General features: G+C 46.9%; 1 protein-coding gene across 2 annotated transcripts in view; it reads right to left on the bottom strand.

Annotated features, from left to right (window-relative positions):
• NSF (N-ethylmaleimide sensitive factor, vesicle fusing ATPase) overlaps positions 1–18,503 on the bottom strand; it is a 72,997-nt gene extending 54,494 nt beyond the window's left edge. For both annotated transcript variants that reach the window (XM_030966441.1, XM_030966440.1), the window contains exons 1-2: positions 18,465–18,503; positions 4,586–4,671 (exon numbers count right to left, since the gene is read on the bottom strand). In XM_030966441.1, coding sequence (XP_030822301.1) covers positions 4,586–4,671; positions 18,465–18,476 — 98 coding nt within the window. In that variant the 5' untranslated portion in view covers positions 18,477–18,503. The remainder of the gene's footprint in view (positions 1–4,585; positions 4,672–18,464) is intronic.
• Positions 18,504–19,483: the final 980 nt, after the last annotated feature.

Raw genomic sequence — 19,483 nt, 5'->3', positions numbered from 1 at the left:
CTGATTGGTCACTCAAACCCCTGGGGTGTACATGCAGAAAAAGTTGTTTATAAGAGATAGTTTTAATTTTTCTATCTAACAGTATAAAACCACTTTATACAGGTGCTACTGTTTTTCACCCAGAAACAGATTGATATGCTAATGAACTGCTCACACCAGGATTCCTTGCACATGGGAACTTGCAAAATGCTACCTTGACAAGACCAGCCACTGATTTTAGAAGAGCTGGCTTGATTTTATGAGGCCTTTCTTTATAATTTTTTTTACCTTACTGTAACACTGGTGATGCCACACCTCGAGGACTTGGGTCAGTTCTGGCTCCTCACTGCCAGGAAGACCTTGAGGGGTTGAAATGCGTCCAAGGAATGGAGATGGGGAAGAGTCTGGAGCACCAGGGGTGGCTGAGGGAGCTGGGGGGGCTCAGCCTGGACATTCTCACTCTCCACAACTCCCTGGCAGGAGGAGGCAGCCAGGATGGGAGGGGGGTTGGCCTCTGCTCCCACGGAACAGGGACAGGATGAGAGGAAATGGCCTCAAGATGTGCCAGGGGAGCTTTGGATTGAACTTGAGGAAGAACATCATGGAAGGGGCTGCCCAGGGAGGTCTGGAGTCCCCATCCCTGGAGGTGTCCAAGGAACACTCAGTGCCCTGAGCTGGGGACAAGGTGGGCACTGGGCACAGGTGGAATTCAGTGATCTGGGAGACCTCTTCCTCTGTGATTCCATCACAGAACAGTTATAAAACCAGAGCAGTCAGGAGCAGACACAGCAGCAGCCACGGCATGTGTCTGTCTGTCTGTCACACTCAGAATTGAAGCTGTCAGCAACAAAGATCCTCAAAAGCTGCTTACAGCTTCCTCAGACTGTGCCTGATAGCTCTTATCATGTGACAGGCAGACAGCTGGCTGGCATGAGAAAGCAAAACCAAAGGAGGCTGGGATTTGTGTGCTCTGGTAGCAGGGTGATGCTGGAATCAGGGCTCACCTCATCTTCCTCTCACAGCTGCTGGCACTGTGAGCACGTTTGGGGTACCAAGGCACCATCTCCATGGGATTTCATGGGAGGAAGGGCAGGATGAGCTGTGCTGGCAGCCAAGGTGCTCGCTCCTGGCCCTCCTCCCTCCCTGCAGCCCACGTTTTCCATGCACATATGCTCCCTGTATTCCACTTGCACATGCCCAGCCAATCCAGCACCATCCAAGGGAGGATCTGCACTGGCTCCATCCTGTGTGCACAACAGCTCCAGCCACACCACAGGAAGGAGCACACGGCCCTTGGAGACAAGAGGAAATGCAACTCAAACTGGGAGCTGTGGCAGCACAAACTGGGAGCTGTGGCAGCCCAAACTGGGAGCCATGGAAGCCCAAACTGGGAGCCATGGCAGCACAAACTGGGAGCCATGGAAGCCCAAACTGGGAGCCATGGAAGCCCAAACTGGGAGCCATGGCAGCCCAAACTGGGAGCCATGGAAGCCCAAACTGGGAGCCATGGCAGCCCAAACTGGGAGCCATGGAAGCCCAAACTGGGAGCTGTGGCAGCCCAAACTGGGAGCCATGGCAGCCCAAACTATAAAATAAATAAAATAAAATAAAGCCCAAAAATAAATGCATTTTCCTACACTGATGTTCACAAGGAAGGAGCTCAGAGAGCTCATGGATTCACAAAGGGGAAATCTCAAACCTATTAAGAGCTTCTGGTTATACACAAACAAAAGGAACAACAAATCACCAGGGCCAGACAGCTCCCAGAGCTCTCCCAGGAGGAATTGCTGCTCTGTTCTGTGTGTAAATCCTGTCAGGTCCAACCCATGTGCTGCCAGCTCTCAGGAAGAGCTCCAGGAAACTGGGCCCAGGAAACTGCTGGGCAGTTTTCTGGCCAGGCTGAGCAAACCAAGAGAAAATGCAGCAGACATGAATTAACCTGTGAGTGCATCAGAATTTCTGGTGCTGAAGCACGAGCAGGGCTTCTGTGAGGGAGAGGATGACTCAGGTATCCATGAGGAGGTGCCAGCAGGGATCTCATCCCATGCAGGGCATGTTTGGAAACCCACAGTAATCATTCAGCAAGGGCTCCTCAGAAAACTAAACTGGCCTAGGAGGGGTGGGCTTCCCATGTGAAAGGGAACAAGAAGCTCTCAACAGGAACAAAAACCTGCCCTGACTGCTGTCCCCTCAGCCTGGCTGTGCTCAGAATTGGTTTCTCTCTCTAAACTGCACCAAGAACTGTTTCTCTCTCCAAACTGCACTCAAGGTAGAAGCAGGATACAGGAGCTGAAGATGCTGCCACTCCCCAAAGCATCACACAGCACACACTGTGTGTGCATGGCCTGGTGTGAACTCATCCCTGACTCATCCCTGCCCAGCTCAGGAGTGCAGGAAGTGAAGCATGGGAAGATCATCAGCAGCACCCTGGGTTTAAAGCATCTCCTTGATCCAAGGGCAAACCCCAGCTCTACAGCCCCAGCTGCAAACAGAGCAGAACCTTTGTGGAGGTACCACCAAAAACCCTCCTGAGAAGGCAACATGGTGAGGGACCTGAGACAGGGGATCTGCAGCAGGGCTGGCCCAGGGATCTAATGTGACCGTGTTCACAGGGGTTCTTGGATGAGGGAAGAGACGAGGATCTGACTCCATGTTTCAGAAGGCCTGATTTATTATTTTATGATATATATTACATTAAAACTATACTAAAAGAATAGAAGAAAGGATTTCATTAGAAGGCTGGCTAAGAATAGAATAATAAGGAATGATAACAAAGGTTTGTGGCTCGGCTCTCTGTCTGAGCCAGCTGGGCTGTGATTGGCCATTAATTAGAAACATCCAACATGAGACCAATCACAGATCCACCTGTTGCATTCCACAGCAGCAGATAATCAATGTTTACATTTTGTTCCTGAGGCCTCTCAGCTTCTCAAGAAGAAAAATCCGAAGGAAAGGATTTTCCATAAAAGATGTCTGCGACAATCTAAAGCCAGGGATGGCTCCAGGGATCTGCAGCCAAGGATCTACAGCAGGGCTGCCTCATGGGGATCTGCAGCCAGGGATGGCCCCGGGGATCTGCAATGCAGCACCAGCTGCAGCAGTGCCAATGCCAGGAGCTGCCCGTGCTCCCTCTGACACTGAGCAGCCATCTGCAGCATCTGCTCCTGACCAAACACACTGCTGGTGTGGGAGCACCACTGCTAGAAATGAACAGCTCCCAGGGGCACAGGAACAGCCAGAATCACATCCAGCCTGCTGAGGCAGCACATCCCAGGGCACTGCTCCCTGCATGCTGCCACAAATGCCAGGGGAGAAGGTTCTGGAAGCAAAAGGAGCACAGCCAGCTGCAGGGCTGGCAGCTGGGTCCCTGCAGGACATCCATTCTGGAGGAAATTAAAGTTTTTATAATGCATGAGGTACAATGCTCAGTTCAGGTATTTTTGTAACTCAATTAAGTTGGAAAAAAATCAACCTGGGGGAAACCATACTTTGAAAAGACCAGGAGACTTTTCTGCCCAAGCAGACACTTTTGCCTGCTTCTGACTCCAAAAGTTCTGCTGGTTTAGCGGGTGGCTTTGCTTGGTTTTGGCATTTTGTACTGCAGTTGGGTTCATGAAATCACAGCTCAGTTCATCCCTCCAGAGCCATGAGAGGTGCCAGGGCAGCAGAGCTGGCTGACAGCACAGACAGGCTGAACACATCCCTGCATTGCAGCTCAGCACTGCTGAGCTCTCCACCCTTAGCAGGGTTCACCTGGGGCAGGTATTTTATATAAAGGTGGGCAAATCATTCAGTATCTCCTTTATCATATCATTCAGTATGCCCTTTATCATTTTTCCCATTTTGCAAACCCAAGCCCTGGTGCTGCACATGATATTCCCTTTCAGCTGAAATTAATGACTTCTGTCTACAACCTACCTACTGAAATCTGTCAGAGCTTCCCTAAAGCTGTAGCAAAGCAAAGAATCTGAGTATGTGAATTGGCTTCTTGCAATCCAAAAGCCTTCTGTGTGGGCTGAGCTGAACAATGCAGGTGTTTTCCACCTAACAGAAGTAAACCCCAGAGCTGGGTTCCATCAGCCACCCCAAAACTGCAATTAAAGAATCCAGCTTGTGGTGCCCACACTCTGGCTGCTTCTCCCTTTTGTTGTTGTGCATGAAAACCCTGAGAAAAGAGAGTTCTCCTGGCTCTGCTCTGCACTCCCATATGATGTGAAAGTGAGAGGATGCCCCAAGTAACACAATAAAATGATAAAAACGTTTTTGAAATAGTTCAAATATTCTCACTGTGTAACAGGAACAACAGCAAAACCAAAACAAACAAAAATTATCACAAGAAGTACTTCATTAAATAATTATTCTATTAGTTAAGCAGATGCAGTTCCCAACAAAGAAATACTTTGGAGAAACAGTCACCCTTCTTCCAGTATCTGCCATTTCCAGAAAGAGCCACACTGAAAGTTCTGATCTCTAAAGACACACAAGTTTTGTTAATCAAACTGCTGTGCTCACCTTTCCAAACCTGAAATGTCATTCCCCCTCCACACAAATTCTGAAAACAATTCCTTTTTGGTTAAAAGCTGAAAGAGCAACAGCGCACACTTACTGCCCAGACTGGAAGTCCTTCTCATTCACCACAGCACAGTTGGTTAAGGACAGCTCATCAGTGGGACACCTCGCTGCTTGCATAGGCTGCAAGAGAGGAGTAAATATAAATAAAATTGATTGGAGAAAATATCAAATAAAATTCTATTTTTCCTTTACCAAGCCAAGCCTCAAGACTTCTGCAAAAGCACAAAACAGATCTCCTGAGTCCTGGCACACTCTCAGAGCCCACTGGTATCAACAAGCCCTTCTCCCAGGTTCCTCCAAACATTTCACATGTCACAGGTGTTTGTATCCCAAAGCTCTGCATTTTGGGACTATTATGTACTTTGTATTTTCTACCCTACCTATACAAATACTTTAAAATTAGCTGGGAGAAAGCCTGCAAGGCAAACCCTGTTAACTTGCAGGTGAACCCTGGCACTGAGGCAGGAGCAATCAGCATTCCCTGGAAGGTGTTTCTTGCACAGGGCACTGCGATTTTCTGGAAGCTGCTAAGGAAAGCAGCCTGGAGCCAGAGGAGCTCCCTACAACCCTGTCTCAGTGCTGGGCTGGGTCACAGAGCCCATGTGGGGAGGAAGGGAGGGATAAAGATGTGACCTTCCCTCTTCCCTGAGCACAACTCAAAAAACTGGAATTTCAGCATGTCCATTCTGCATAAACCCCTTCACCCAGTGCAGTGAGAGTCCACAGGAAGGTTTGACCTCAGCCAGCTGCTATCCAACCCCACAATCCCTTTGTATGACTTCTCAAAAGAAATATCACATGTGAGTATTTTCCACTCTATAGGAAACATCCCAGATCCGTAACACACAGAAGAAAATTAGGTAAAATAGTTAATTCCAGCCTATTACTATGAAAAAATTACTGCAACAAATTTTGTGGGGGAGTCCTCCCCCTCTTTTTATTCTCTAATGTCAGAGGACCAATCCTTTTCCAGGAGTATCTGCTTGTTTTTGTTCTTTCCACTGTTACTCATCAATCAGCAATTAAAAACTGAAATAAGTTTTTAATTTGTCAGTTTTAATTTTGCCTGCCCAAGCTGCCCATCCCCATCATGAGGCAGGATGGAGCATGGGGGGAGCACACAGAGGGATCTCAGCCCCATCCTACACCCTCACCCCACCTGCTCCTGCAGAATTATACCACAAAACAAGGGCTGAACGATGAAAATTGTGATCAAAATGCCTCCAGAAGTGGAGAAAGGGATGGGAAAGGCAGGATGTTTCTGTCATTAGAAGACATTTCATTTGGGGAAAAGCTGAACTTGCTCCCCAAGGTGTCATTTGCAGAATCAAAGCACAGCTACCTCTGTCAGATACAAATTTGCAGGCAGTGCAACAGAAACTATCTGACAGCCTCAACCTATTGCTAAAAGTAATTCAGGAGGGATTTTCTCTTAAACCACCCTTAAATCCCAGCAGCAAGCACAGGAAATGCACTGATCCCAACACACACATCTAAATCATTTCCCAGGAGTTCCTGCCCTGCTCAGCCTTCCTCCCCCAGCCCCTCTGGGACAAGAATCAGAGAAATTTCCCCCCAGAAATTCCCCCCAGCCTGCTCTAAAGTTCAGATCAACTTTTATGGCACAATGAGATTTGTCTCAAGTACTTGCTATTTAGAAAAGGACCAACTCATTACTTTTACTAAATAATGCTCAATTGCCCTTGACATATGTGACAACCAAAAAAGATTCCATTTTCAGGCCTGAAGCAGATTTATCTATCTGAATGCTGAGTGTAATAAAAGACTCAAATGTTCTTGTAATAAAATATATGACATCAGTGGATTTATGAGATACACAGCCTGTGTGCTGAGGCCTCTTGGCTTGGGGCACTTCACAGCATACATTCACCATTTTATCACTTCTCCCTTCTGCGGGGCACAGTTTTGTGAAGGACATGCCCTGATAAAACGCATTACAGGGGATATTTCTGGAGAAATATCCCCTGTATCCCAGCTCCTCTGGACATGGAGCTCCTGGATTAAATCTTTTTACAGCACTAGTCCTCGAGTGCATTTTTAATCCTCAGTGACAAACTGCACCCAGCCAAGCTGCTGCTCCTGTCTGCACTGGGAACAGAATCACAGAACCACAGAACCACGAACCACAGAATCCCAGAACCACAGAATCCCAGAATCAAAGAATCACAGAATCCCAGAATAATGAGGTTGGAAGAGGCCTCTAAGATCAAGCCCATCCTACATCCCAACACTTCAAGTAGACTATAGCACCCAGTGCCATGTCCAGTCTTTCTTTAAACACATCCAGAGATGGTGATTCTACCACCTCCCTGGAAAGAGCATCCCAGTACTTTATTATTCTTTTGGTGAAAAATTTCTTCCTAATATCCAACCTATACCTTCCCTGATGTAGCTGGAGCCTGTCTCCTCTGTTTCTGTCAGAGACCAACCCCACCTGTCTGCAGCCTCCCTTCAGGAAGGTGTAGAGAGCAATAAGGCCACCTCTGAGCCTCCTCTTCTCCAGGTATTGCTCTGGTTTATGCAAAGAGAAGACTGCAAGGACAGCACAGTCCTGAGGAGGTGACTGCACACTGCTAAAGCATTGCCAGCATCCACCATCCAGCATCAGCCAGGCAGCACCTGCTATTAAACCCAGACCTGTTCCAGCATTTCTTCTGATTGCCAGGAGGAAAACAAGACCATATAAGGCACTGATAAATCTCACTCTGAGAGACAAATACGAAGGATTCCACCTCTGGGTTTGTGACAAAGCAGGAATGTTGCCTCAAAACACAGGAGGCTTAATGACACTGGCATATTTTATTTTTACAAAGAAAAACTGCCCCTGAAGAACAAACAGCTACTTAATAGAAACAATCACCACAACATCTGATCTTTCAGAATTTTTTTTTTCCTAAAGCTGCAAGGACTCATTTTCCTCCACAGAAAATACAAAACTCAAGTGTGCACAAAATCACAGAATAGTCGGGGTTGGAAAGGCCCTCTGGAGATCATCCAGTCCAAACCCTGCTAAAGCCCAGAAAGTGGGGCTGCTATTTGGATATTTTCACATATACATAAACCACACCTCTCAAGTTTTGTCAATTCACCTCCTGTGAATCATTGAGGCTGGCGGCAGAGGAAGCCAAGGAAAAACATGTTTCCCCCCACAGAGATAAGGTGGTGGCAATGACTGAAGAGCACTGCTGACAGCTGGTACTGAGAAGAGCTGAAACATTAAGTGCTAAGGCAAAGATGCTCCTCATCCAAGATAACTGAACTCATTTCATTTCCTAATGCTGAGCAAGAGATTATGAAACAGCCTCTAAAGCTGAGGCAGGTTTGGTTCTGTGCCCTGTTCTCACATGATTTGTACAAGACAAATATTGTTCAAGTATTGCATGTTCAAAAATCTCCTTTGTGTAAAACAGACACAGATACACATCCCATGTACATGCAGGTGCACAGAGATGGAATCTCTGGCACTCAGGTGCTGGCAGAGAGAGGAGTGTTAGGAAACACTCTGGGTACCAGACATTTCCATTTCCCCAGCAGAGCTGCATTGAGATGGGGATCCCTGCTCCAAAAAGCACCCAAGCTTTCCTGTAACAGCTGTTGGGCACCAAAATGTGGGAATCCACAAAATTAGAAGGTTTTGGGAAAGCTGCAAAAGGCAGGCCCCAGAGACAGCAGAACTGTGAGCAGAGCTAAGCAGCAGCCATGAGATAGGTCACCAGAAAAATTATTTAAACTGTAGAAAAGCAAAGATAAATAGAACAATGGTCTGTGTATTAACGCTTGTCTAGAATAACTCTCTAAGCTACAGAAAAGTTTATCTAGCAAGATATTAGGAAGGTTGAAACTTAATAATGGAGCTCTGTGTGTTGTGTTTTAAGGCTTACAAGCAGGTATTGTATTCAAAATAACCAAGCATTGTTTTAACCAAAGGTACCTGTGCTTATAGTGGTTGGATAGAACTACTGTCAATGTGCTTTTGCTTTGTGTGATTGGTCAAAAAACTTATAAAGTGAGTTGTAGCATTAAATTCTTAGTCTGCTGCCTGAGATGTGAGCTGCTGGCATCTTCCCATTGTCATCACCATGTAATGAGACTGATGCTGAAAAATAAAACAGCTCAAGGCAGTTCCACAGCAGCCCCGTCCCGTTTGTGATCTGTAAATAGCCCCCTGCCAGCGTCACCAAAGCCTCTCTGAGCCCAGAGCCTCATCACCCAAAGAGGGCAGAGAGGTGCAATACACCTGCAGAGCTGTAATTCCTGGTGAGCAGGGCAGTCCACACTCCCCAGAGCCCCAGCAGTGGTTCCTCTGTGGGTGGAACCACGGCTACCTCCAAACCAAACACTCACTCAGCACCACGGCTCTGCCAGTAAAATGAAGTTTGAACACTGACAGGAAGAATTATGATGTCAAAGGGGCTCTGAAGATAAACAGGGAACTGACATGATGAATCACAGCTCCTACACTCCTCTCCAGGAGTATGCTCCTGACAGGAAACACAAAGCTCTGCCTGCATCTCCACATCCCAGGGACACCAGACGTGGACATTACACCTGGGGACATAAGGACAAGCAGCAGCTCCAGCAGGAGGAGGAGCTGGCTCAGCACCAACCAAGCTCCCAGCACAGGGAAACTCAAGGACTGTGCCTGCTCTCTACACCCACAACACACCACAGAGCTGAGCAACAGCTCAGCACTGCAGGACACAAGAAATGGCCATAAAACAGCAACACCAGCAGAGCTCTGGGCTGCCAGGTGAGAGTGGGGTCCTGACCTGGAGGGGAAGCTCTGTGACAGGGGAAACAGTAAAGACAAAACCAAGGCTCCTCTAAAGAACAATTCTGTAATATTCATAAAAGGAATGACAATGTGCTGTCACCATCTGGGACACAAGTTGTCCTAAATGCTGTGGTGTCACAGACACATTTTCTGAAAAATCCTTTCCTTAGGATTTTTTCTCCTGAGAAGCTGAGAGGCCTCAGGAACAGAATGTAAACAATGGTTATCTGCTGCTGTGGAATGCAACAGGTGCATCTGTGATTGGTCTCATGTGGTTGTTTCTAATTAATGGCCAAACACAATCAGCTGGCTTGGACTCTGTCCGAGACACCCGATAACCCTTTGTTATCATTCCTTCCTTTTCTATTCTTAGCTAGGCTTCTGATGAAATCCTTTCTTCTATTCTTTTAGTATAGTTTTAATATAATATATATCATAAAATAATAAATCAAGCCTTCTGAAACATGGAGTCAGATCCTCATCTCTTCCCTCATCCTAAGACCTCTGTGAACACCATCACACTGTGGTTCTAAATAATTTTAAAAATTAACTAAGGAAGTTTAGTAGCTTGCAGAGGGTTTTTCTGGACATGTCAAAAAAAACACTGAATAAAGCTTCCATATTTCTGCAGCCACAAGAGGAAATCAACCTACAAGGATCTTTTTGGACCAGCAGGCCTGGCCAGACAGGCCCTTCCAGATCTCCTGGCTGTGCCAGGATAAGCTGCTGTCCCTGGAACACACAGCCCTGCTCAGGCCTGGCCATTCCAACCGCTCCCCATGACCTCTAGTTGTTTGCTGGAAGCTTTTATTCTCTTCAGAAAGGAGCTGCATTCTCTCTCAACAACAAACTCAGAAATACCAATTTTCTTCTCTTATTAAAGAGGACTGCATTGGGAAGCTCAAATCTCAGAAGTAATATTCACATTTTTGACAAAGGCAGGGAACGCTGAGTGAGCTGCCGCCAAGGCAGCCTCAGCACAGCATCCAGGGATGCCTGGGTGAGGTGGATCCCTCCTTCCCACCCCCCTGAGCCACTCCCACGCTGTGAATCACCCCCCTGTGATCGTGCTGCAGCACAGAAACCCAAACAGCTCCCAGGAAGAGAGAGGGAAGAGCTCCCATCAGCTCCTCCTGCATCAGCCAGGGCTGGAAATGAAACAGGGTGTCACTGTCATATATTCTGAAAAATCTCTTTGCCCAGGATTTCTCTCCTGAGAAGCTGAGAAGCCTCAGAGAAAAAGGAAAACAGTATATGTCATTTGCTTCTCCTGTGTTTTGCTGCTTTGGAATGTGGTTCAGAGATTGCTTCATTGGTTTCATGTGAATTGTTTTTACTTATTTGCCAATCAGGGGTCAAGCTGTGTCAGACTCTGGGGAGAGAGTCACGAGTTTTTCATCAGTATCTTTTAGCCTTCTGTCTGCATCCTTTCTCTGTTCTTTAGCACAGCTTAGTATAGAATTTTTTAATATAATATAGTAATATAAAATAATAAATTAGCCTTCTAAGAACATGGAGTCAGATTCATCATTCAATTCCTCCCTTCCTCAGGGGTCTCAGAAAATACAACATAGGGAATGTTCCCTGTGTTGTCTGCCCATGGCAGCGGTAACATCCCTGCCTGGGAAAAGCTCTCCCCCAGCACAGACAGGAGTAGGAGACAGGAAAATTTCAGCTTTCATATTTTCCAGATTCTGCATTAGTATTTAACTCTGAACTTCATATAAAGTGTTAGCAAGTTCTCTTCATAGTTTAGTTGGACAAAACAATCCTTTTCCAGCCCAAGAACACCCAAGAAGTACAAACAACAGCAAATTGAGGAGAGCAAATTGGGAGGATGGGTCTGAATAACCTGAAGCTGTAATTGGACAATTAACCCCAATATGGAAATGGACCAAAACTTATAAAAGTGTGTAAACTCGTAACTCTGAGTCCATCTTGGGTGGAGTCACAGCCAGGCTGCCCAAGGTGCATCCTGTGAAAGCCTCCCAATAAATCCCTACTTTATTCCTTTACCACTGTCCAGCCTCTGCTCCAGGGAGCCTCTCAAGGCACCAGCCAGACACTCTGCACTGAGCACTCTTCATCAAACACTCAACACATTGCCCAGTTTGTGTCTCTGAGCGCAGCCCTGCACTCTCTGGGTCTGAATCCGGAAATTACTGCCTGTCCTGGCACTCCAGAGCCACTTTATCAGGGCAGAGGGGCCTCTCCCACAATTAAAGGATCCTGGGTTTTACTGCTGCTTCCCTTTGTTTGCAAAGTTGAAATAAACTCAGGTCTGCAGGGGCAGCTCTGTCACTCCAGCACTGTTTACCTGCAGTTACCAAGTGCTCACAGCTTTAATACCCAGCTCTGCTATTGCCACTATTTGCCAACATCACAAGAAAGACAATTCACAGTCCCAAGAACAGAGTTCCTAGTGCTTGCCTGATCCAACAGAGCAGAACAAACAAGAGTGCTAAAGGAGAGCTTCTCCAAGCAGAACATCTACAGAATTACACAGATTGCTCTGCCCAGAGATGTCCTTCTCCAGATCAGTTGTTCACAATATGATCAGTGATTTTAAGAAATGCACCTAAAGCTGCTCTGACACAGCACAGGGAGCTGCTCTCTGCCAGCTCAGCAGGAGCAGCAGCTCCACCTTCCTATTAAGCAACAATGACCCAGGACGTGTCCATTTTAATTAACACATCCATTTTTTGAGTGCATGTTGCCTCACATTCCTTCCTCAAGCCAGGATGATCAACAATTTAATTACAGGGAATTGTTGCTTGTTGTGTTGCATCTAAACATCTTTAAAAATGCCAAGGGAATGAACCAGAGTAAGCTGAGGTCCTGGGATGCAGGTCACAGGATTTTGCCACATGAGCAGTGAGGACACCTCATGGATGCAAATTTCATCCCATTTATATTTAGAAAAGTTACCCAATGACAATGTGAATATCTGTTAATATTAAAAATATCCCCCTTGGAATTTGCCCTGTGACAGCCCAGGATGCTGCTGTCCCTGGCACTGAACTCCCCAGGATTCTGAGGTCCCAAACATCACACAGCCATCAGCAGCTTCAGACGCAGCAGCTTGCAAGTCTTGCTCTATTTTTTACAGAAAAAGCACATGACACAACTCCAGGGCATCAATTACTCCAGATTTTTTGATAGAAGGTCAGTGCTTTATTGCATCCCAGGAGACCAGAGAAAGGTGTTAAATCTTTTCATCCTTCAAACCTTTGGCCTCCCTGAGGGCAGGATGTGCCTGCACAGGGAGGAGCAGAGCAGCAGGGCCTGAGGAGCTGCACACCCAGCCTTGGTTTATGAGCAGCAGCACAATCAGCTGGCTCAGACACAGCTCCAGGGCACTGCAACAGAAGCTCTCCCATTAATTTTAGCAACTGGGTTCCTTGTTTTGTTTTTTTTTTTTTCTGTTCACAGAACCTTCTCCAACACAGCTCTCCAGTTCCTGGGGGTCTGAAAAACTTCTGGAGATGATCAATATGGGTGTTCCATCACCAAACTCTGGTCTTTGCCAGAGAACCTCCCTGATGTGAGACAGCATCCTGAACACATGATGCAGAGCCCCCAGGCTGAACCTCATCCTTCCAAAAGCCACTGCAGCTCCCAAGATCCCTGTCCCACTGCTCAGGGCTGTCACTGCACCAGCTCTCATCCCCTCCTGCAATTGTGAGGGCACCTGAACATTTCCACCAACCCTGGATCAAAAAAAGATCACTCCATGACAGGAGGATCAACATTTTAGTTGTTTTCCTGTAAAAAAAGAGATCACTCCATGACACAAGGACCAACATTTTAGTTGTTTTCCTGTAAAAAAAGAGATCACTCCATGACATGGGGATTGACATTTCAGTTGTAAAAAAAATGAATCAAAGGTAATTTTATTGCACTGAATCTACATCCTGCCTGGTGGGGAATTCAGCAAACAGAAGTGCCACTACTTTCTAGCAGCTGCTTTTCTGTGGACTCAAGCAGATCTGTTTTTATGGCAGAATTTCTTCCAAATTCAGTCAGGGTTTATCCTGAGCCTGAATGACCTCTGTGGTCTGAGGCACAGAACCCAGAACAGGAGAGGAAAAGAAAAGATCTTGCTGTGCTCTAGGGGAAAAATAAATTAAAAGTAATACTTACAAAGTTCACACTTTAAATGATCCTCAAAAAGATTCTCTGACTTTTTTAAAAGACTTTTTCCTATTACAAAAAATTATTAGCTAAGTTTAATTATTCAGGCAGGTCCACATAATAGGTGCGACACAGCAGCACCCCAAAAACTGAAGATGGAGAGGCAGCAGTGACATCTCCCTTTGGCAGTGACTTTTTAAGCACAAGATTAGGACGCACAGCTTCTGCAACACTGAGCCAAGAAACAAATTAACCAAAGATGACAGGGCCAGATATGCCCACAAACATTCACACGGTCTTCAAAATTTTATTCTAAATAATTTTGGGGTTTTTAACAAATTATGTGGTTTTATTTTAAATAATTCAGCAATGCAGAAGTCCTGAAAGCAGGCCACAAGCTGATTTGTGATGATTTCACAAGACAGTTATGAGGTTGCAGAAGTGATTACAGAAACAGAGATTCAAGATAGAGTTTTCTCCCATTTCCCTGAAGCATTGCTAAAAACCCATTTCTTCATATTAACATGCTAGGAAATACTAAAAAAAACCCAAGTGACGATAGCAGGAACAGAACCAGGCTGCAAGAAGGAGCTAAGTGGATTCACAAACCTTTCTTTAGTTGCCTGACAACCCCTGCATCTCTGAAGGCTGGTTCCATATGTTATCAGAAATCACCTTCCAGCTTTAACCCATCAACACAAAGCCCAGCCCCCATTATTTCAAATCCCTACCCCAAACCATCCAACCTAAAACCACATTGTCTACATTTTAAGTATTTTTAAATAATTCAAGGAAATAATAAGCCAAATATTATTAATTGTCTAGTGCTGTTTCAGCATTATATATTCTATATATATTCTATAATATATAATATATAATGATATATATTATATATTATATATTATATATTATATAAAACATATATTATTATATACATTATATATTATAATATATAATACATTTTAAAATTATAATATATTATATATATTATTATTATATATATCATATAATAGATAATATATTTTATATATTTTTTTTATATATATTGTGTGTGTGTGTGTATATATATATATATATATATATATAATATACATTAAATGTTAGGAATTGTTCCCTGTGAGGGTGGGCAGGGTGCCCAGAGCAGCTGTGGCTGCTCCTGGATCCCTGGCAGTGCCCAAGGCCAGGTTGGAGCACCCTGGGACAGTGGAAGGTGTCCCTGCCATGGCAGGGGTGGCACTGGGTGGGAAAGCAGCCCCAAAGAGCAGAGGAACAAAAATGGGAGTTTTACACCAGGGACACCCCTAAAACAGCCACTATTTCTAACCATGGACTGTTACACAAGTTCAGCTATTAGAAATCTCAAATCCCTCCAGAAAACCACACCAGTGTCTGCACAAGAGCACCCTGCACACACAGGGTGTGTGAGGAGCAGGCTGCCCCTGTGCAGACACAGCAGAAATGCAGCTTGTAGTGGATCCACTCACTGGGACAAGGCACAGAAATCACCTGGCATTTCTAGATCCCTTAGGGAACTAATTCCTGATGTAGCTCAAATCAATTAGTTACAGACAGCCCCAGGGAACTTCCAGGGGTTTTCTTGGTACAAGAGGCCCATAACCAGCTACAGACAGAGCAGCCTCCCACCATTCCCTCTCCTGCAGATGCCTCAGTGCTCTGTGTGCCTAATGATCCCCATGCAGAGATACAGAATAAATTATTACAGAAACAGCCATTATTTCTAATCACCATAAACTGTTTTTCCTGTAAACTTCAATCACCGCTAATCACCATCTCTTCCTTGCCATGGAGAGCCCCAGTGCAATTAGGGGAGCACACCTGAAACAGCATCACACAATTAATCAGATTTGGCTTATCATTCACCCGAATTATTCAAAATGTTTCAATATTTTGTCTCTCTGGTACATCAGGACAGCCATTCACTTCTCCCTGTGAGACTGTACGTGCACAAATCAAATCACACCAGCCCAGCAAAAGAGATTAAGCTCTAAATGGCATTGCAGAACAGATTTGCAGGGCAGGAGGAGTCACTGAAGCTCCTCTTCCCACCTTGCAGGTTGAAGCACCTGTTAAAAACGCTGACAACAGAACAGCACCTGTGTTCCAGCATCAGCTCACCTGTTGTGCCTGGAGCTCTCACACACCTCCATCCTCCCACCAAGTGCTCTGTGTTTACCCAGACACAGCTCTGGGTCACAGCCCAGGGGGCTGCTGCCTGCCCCCCCTGCCCTCAGCCTCCCCAGCACTGCTGGAAGGAGCAGGCAGCTCCCTTGGAAAGCATTTGAAGGATCAGACCCAGCCTGGAGAGTGAGATGGAACACTCAGTTTAAGGATCCTCTCTGCAACATTAAACAACCTGGTAATTCTGCAACAACTGCATTTGTAGGCAAATCATGAAAACACTGTGAGGAGCTTCCTGATAACCCAAGCAGAGCATCACTCAACCAAGTGCCAGATTAGGAGGCAGCTAAACATCAATCTTTCCTCTAAATTCACATAAATCCCCCTTTCCTACACCAGGTTTCCAAGTTGGTCAAATTTTTCTCACATTTTTTAGTAGCAGAAAAGCTCAAAGCAGAAGAATAACGTTGAGGTTGATCTTTCTCCATCCTCCCCACATGCCCAGTCCCAATTCCTGCACTCAGCACGCACCAGGGTGTTCCCTGAGGACACAGCTGGGAGGGCCCAGGGAGCCTCAGAACCACATCCAGTGTGAGTAAAATGATCTCAGCACTGACCAGAGCACTGAGCTCCTGTTCTGGGCAACAGAATGCTGAAAAAATCCAGACAAGGCTCACAGATTTCCCTGGGTAAGTGCAAAGGGTGAGATGAAGAAAAGAAGGCGCAAGGAGGGATGTGGAGCAGAGGAAAAGCTGCTAATAAGAGACAGACCACAAAATGTGGGGTTTTTCTCAATTACTCAGCACATTTCAGGGGTGGCTGTGGATGCACAGCAGATTCCTCAGCCCTGCTCTGCACCACAGCACTGCACCAGCTGCCCTCCATCCACCAGCCCAGCACAATGAAAAAAGCACTTGGAAAACCAATTCCCCAGCACTTCAACCACTGAATGACTTGGCCAAGAATGAAAAATGTGACTTTCCCAGGCTGACACCCAACAAAGCATGACTGAGCTCCTGGCAAAGAGCAGAGCAATGCAAACACATCCTGCAGCACCTGGACACCTGAAAAAAAAGGGGATGTGCAGGCACCACAAGAAGGGATTTCATAATCAAAGCTGTTCCTTCACATTTTAAAGCCTTTCTGGCCACTTGTTGATGTGATCTATCACTAAAAAGGGAGTTTTTAAATTTTTTAATTAATACAGAATAAAATCACTGCACAACCCTTAAGGTGTTTCCACACAGCAAAAGTTGGATCCACATTATAAAACAGCACGTGGCTGTTTTATAATGTGAGAAAATCTCCCCAAATCCCACAGCACCAAGGGGTCACCAGAGCCTCACAGCACCTTTAGGGGACCCTAAAATCTTGCTGCACACCCCACGGAGACTGGGGCACCCCAGATTCACAGAGACCCCTCAGAGAATCCCAAAATTCTGCCCCACATCCCACAGCACCAAGGGCTCACACCCCCTGTCACAGCATCCCTAAAGGTCCTTGCTGACAGGAAAAGGGGTTACCAGAGCTTCACAGCACCTTTAGGGGACCCTAAATTCTTCCTGCACACCCCATGGAGACAGGAGCACCCCAGAGGCTCCTCAGGGAATCCCAAAATTCTGCCTCACATCCCAGAGCAGCAAGGGCTCACACCCCATGTCACAGCATCCCTACACAGGGACAGGGGTCACCAGAGCTTCACAGCACCCCGGGGACCCCAAATCCTGACAGCAGCACTGAGACACCCCTGGGCTTCACTGCACCCTCAGGGGACCCCAAAATCCTGCACCACAACCCCTGAGGGAGCCCTACACTCATCCCACAGCACCAAGGGGTCACCACAGCCTCTGAGCACCCCCAGGAAACCCCAAAATCCAGCTCTGCACCCTCAGGAAACCCTAAATGCTGCCTCACACCCACAAGGAGAAGGGTCCCCTGCTCCTGAGGGAACCCCCAGTCCTGCCCCACACCTCAAAATGCCAAGGGGCCACCTGGGTCCCAGAGCACCCCTGGGGGACCCTAAAATTCTGCCCCACATCCCAGAGCACAAAGGGCTCACACCCCCTGTCACAGTATCCCTAAAGGTCCTTGCTCACAGGGACAGGGGTCACCAAAGCCTCTCAGCACATTTAGGGGACTCTAAATCCTGACAGCAGCACGGAGACACCCCTGAGCTTCCCTGCACCCTCAGGGGACCCCAAAATCCTGCACCCCAGCTACTTAGGGAGCCCTACACTCATCACAGCACCAAGGGGTCACCACAGGCTCTGAGCATCCCCAGGAAACCCCAAAATCCAGCTCTGCACCCCACAAGGCCACTGCAACCTCACAACACCCTCAGGGAACCCTAAATGCTGCCTCACACGCACACGGAGAGGGGTCACCGTGCTCCTGAGGGAACCCCCAGCCCTGTCCCACACCCCACATTGCCAAGGGGCCACCCGGAACCTGGGGGACCCTAAAGTCCTGCCCCACACGGACACGGGTCACCCTTGCCCCGGCTCCAAAGGAACCCCAGTCCTGTCCCACATGCCACATCACCAAGAGGCCACCTCAGGCTCCGGAAAGCCCCGGGGAACACCGAGAGAGGGGTGACCCCCCCAGGCCCCCACACCGCCGGGGGTCTCCACACCCTCACAGCACCGCCAGGACCCCTCACACCGCTGGGGGCGAGGGGGTCCCCACAGCCTCACAGCGCTGCCGGGGGACCCCCCAAGGGCTGAGCGGCCTCTTGGCAGCGGGGCTGCGAGAAGCTCGCAAAGCCGCGGCGGCGCAGGGAGGAGCAGGAGCGGAGGAGGGGGCAGGGGATGGGCGACAGCGGCCGGTCCGTGTCCCCCCCACTTACCCGCCCCGCCATGTTGCCGCAGCGCCGACCGACAGGCCCTGCCCGCGGCCGCCAGGGGGCGGCGCAGCGCAGGCGCCACGGCGCACCGGGGCGGGGCCTCGAGGGCGGAGAGGCCACGCCCCTTGAGCAAATCCGCCTTCTGATTGGTCACTCTGCCCGCCGCTCAAGGCAATGACGGGTGCGTCACGTAACGCCCCGCCCATCGGGCTGGCTGTGAGGGGCGGGACGTTCTGCTGTCAATCTTCAGGAGAACTGCGGGGATTGGTCATCTGGGCGGGGTGGGCGGGGCCGAGGGTTCCGGCCGGTCCCGGTATTCCCGGGGATCCGCGGGGTCGGTCCCGGTGCCGGTCCCGGGATGGGCCGAGTGCCGTGGTGTGAGACTGAGCGGGGCCGGGCCACCAGGCAACCCCTGCTTTAATTATTTGAATTATTTAATTATATTTTAATGTGGTTTTGATTAATTAATAATGCAAATAATAACTATTTGTGGTAATATTGTTATATTAATGATAATATTTACATTATATATTGTGTAGCATATTGTATGTTATAACGCATAATATATTACATTACATTATATTATATTATAGTATATTGCATTACATTATATTCTATTATTGACCTGTTATATTATATTATATTATATTATATTATATTATATTATATTATATTATATTATATTATATTATATTATATTATATTATATTATATATTATTAACATATTATTTATATTATTAACATATTATTGTATGTTATAATATAGGATGCTATATTTTCATGTATAATAAACATAATATGAATTTAATTTTTTAATTGTACATAATTTTTTAAAATTTTATTCTGTTTTCATTTATTTATTTTAATTTCATTTTTCATCTGGCTTTGATTGTGTTCCTGTTCCAAAGAGGCTGCACAGCAGCTGTTGTAAACCAGGGATCGTGGTCTCCTGCAATGACAGCTAATGGTTTAACTTTCCCTGACGGGCCTTCCCTTTCAGCAGCACCTGGCTGACACTGAT

Source organism: Camarhynchus parvulus, chromosome 27 (genome assembly GCF_901933205.1).
Source record: "Camarhynchus parvulus chromosome 27, STF_HiC, whole genome shotgun sequence".
In the NCBI taxonomy this organism is placed as follows: domain Eukaryota; kingdom Metazoa; phylum Chordata; class Aves; order Passeriformes; family Thraupidae; genus Camarhynchus; species Camarhynchus parvulus.
The sequence above is the reverse complement of the archived record's forward strand: the minus strand, read 5'-3'. Positions and strand labels throughout refer to the sequence as shown.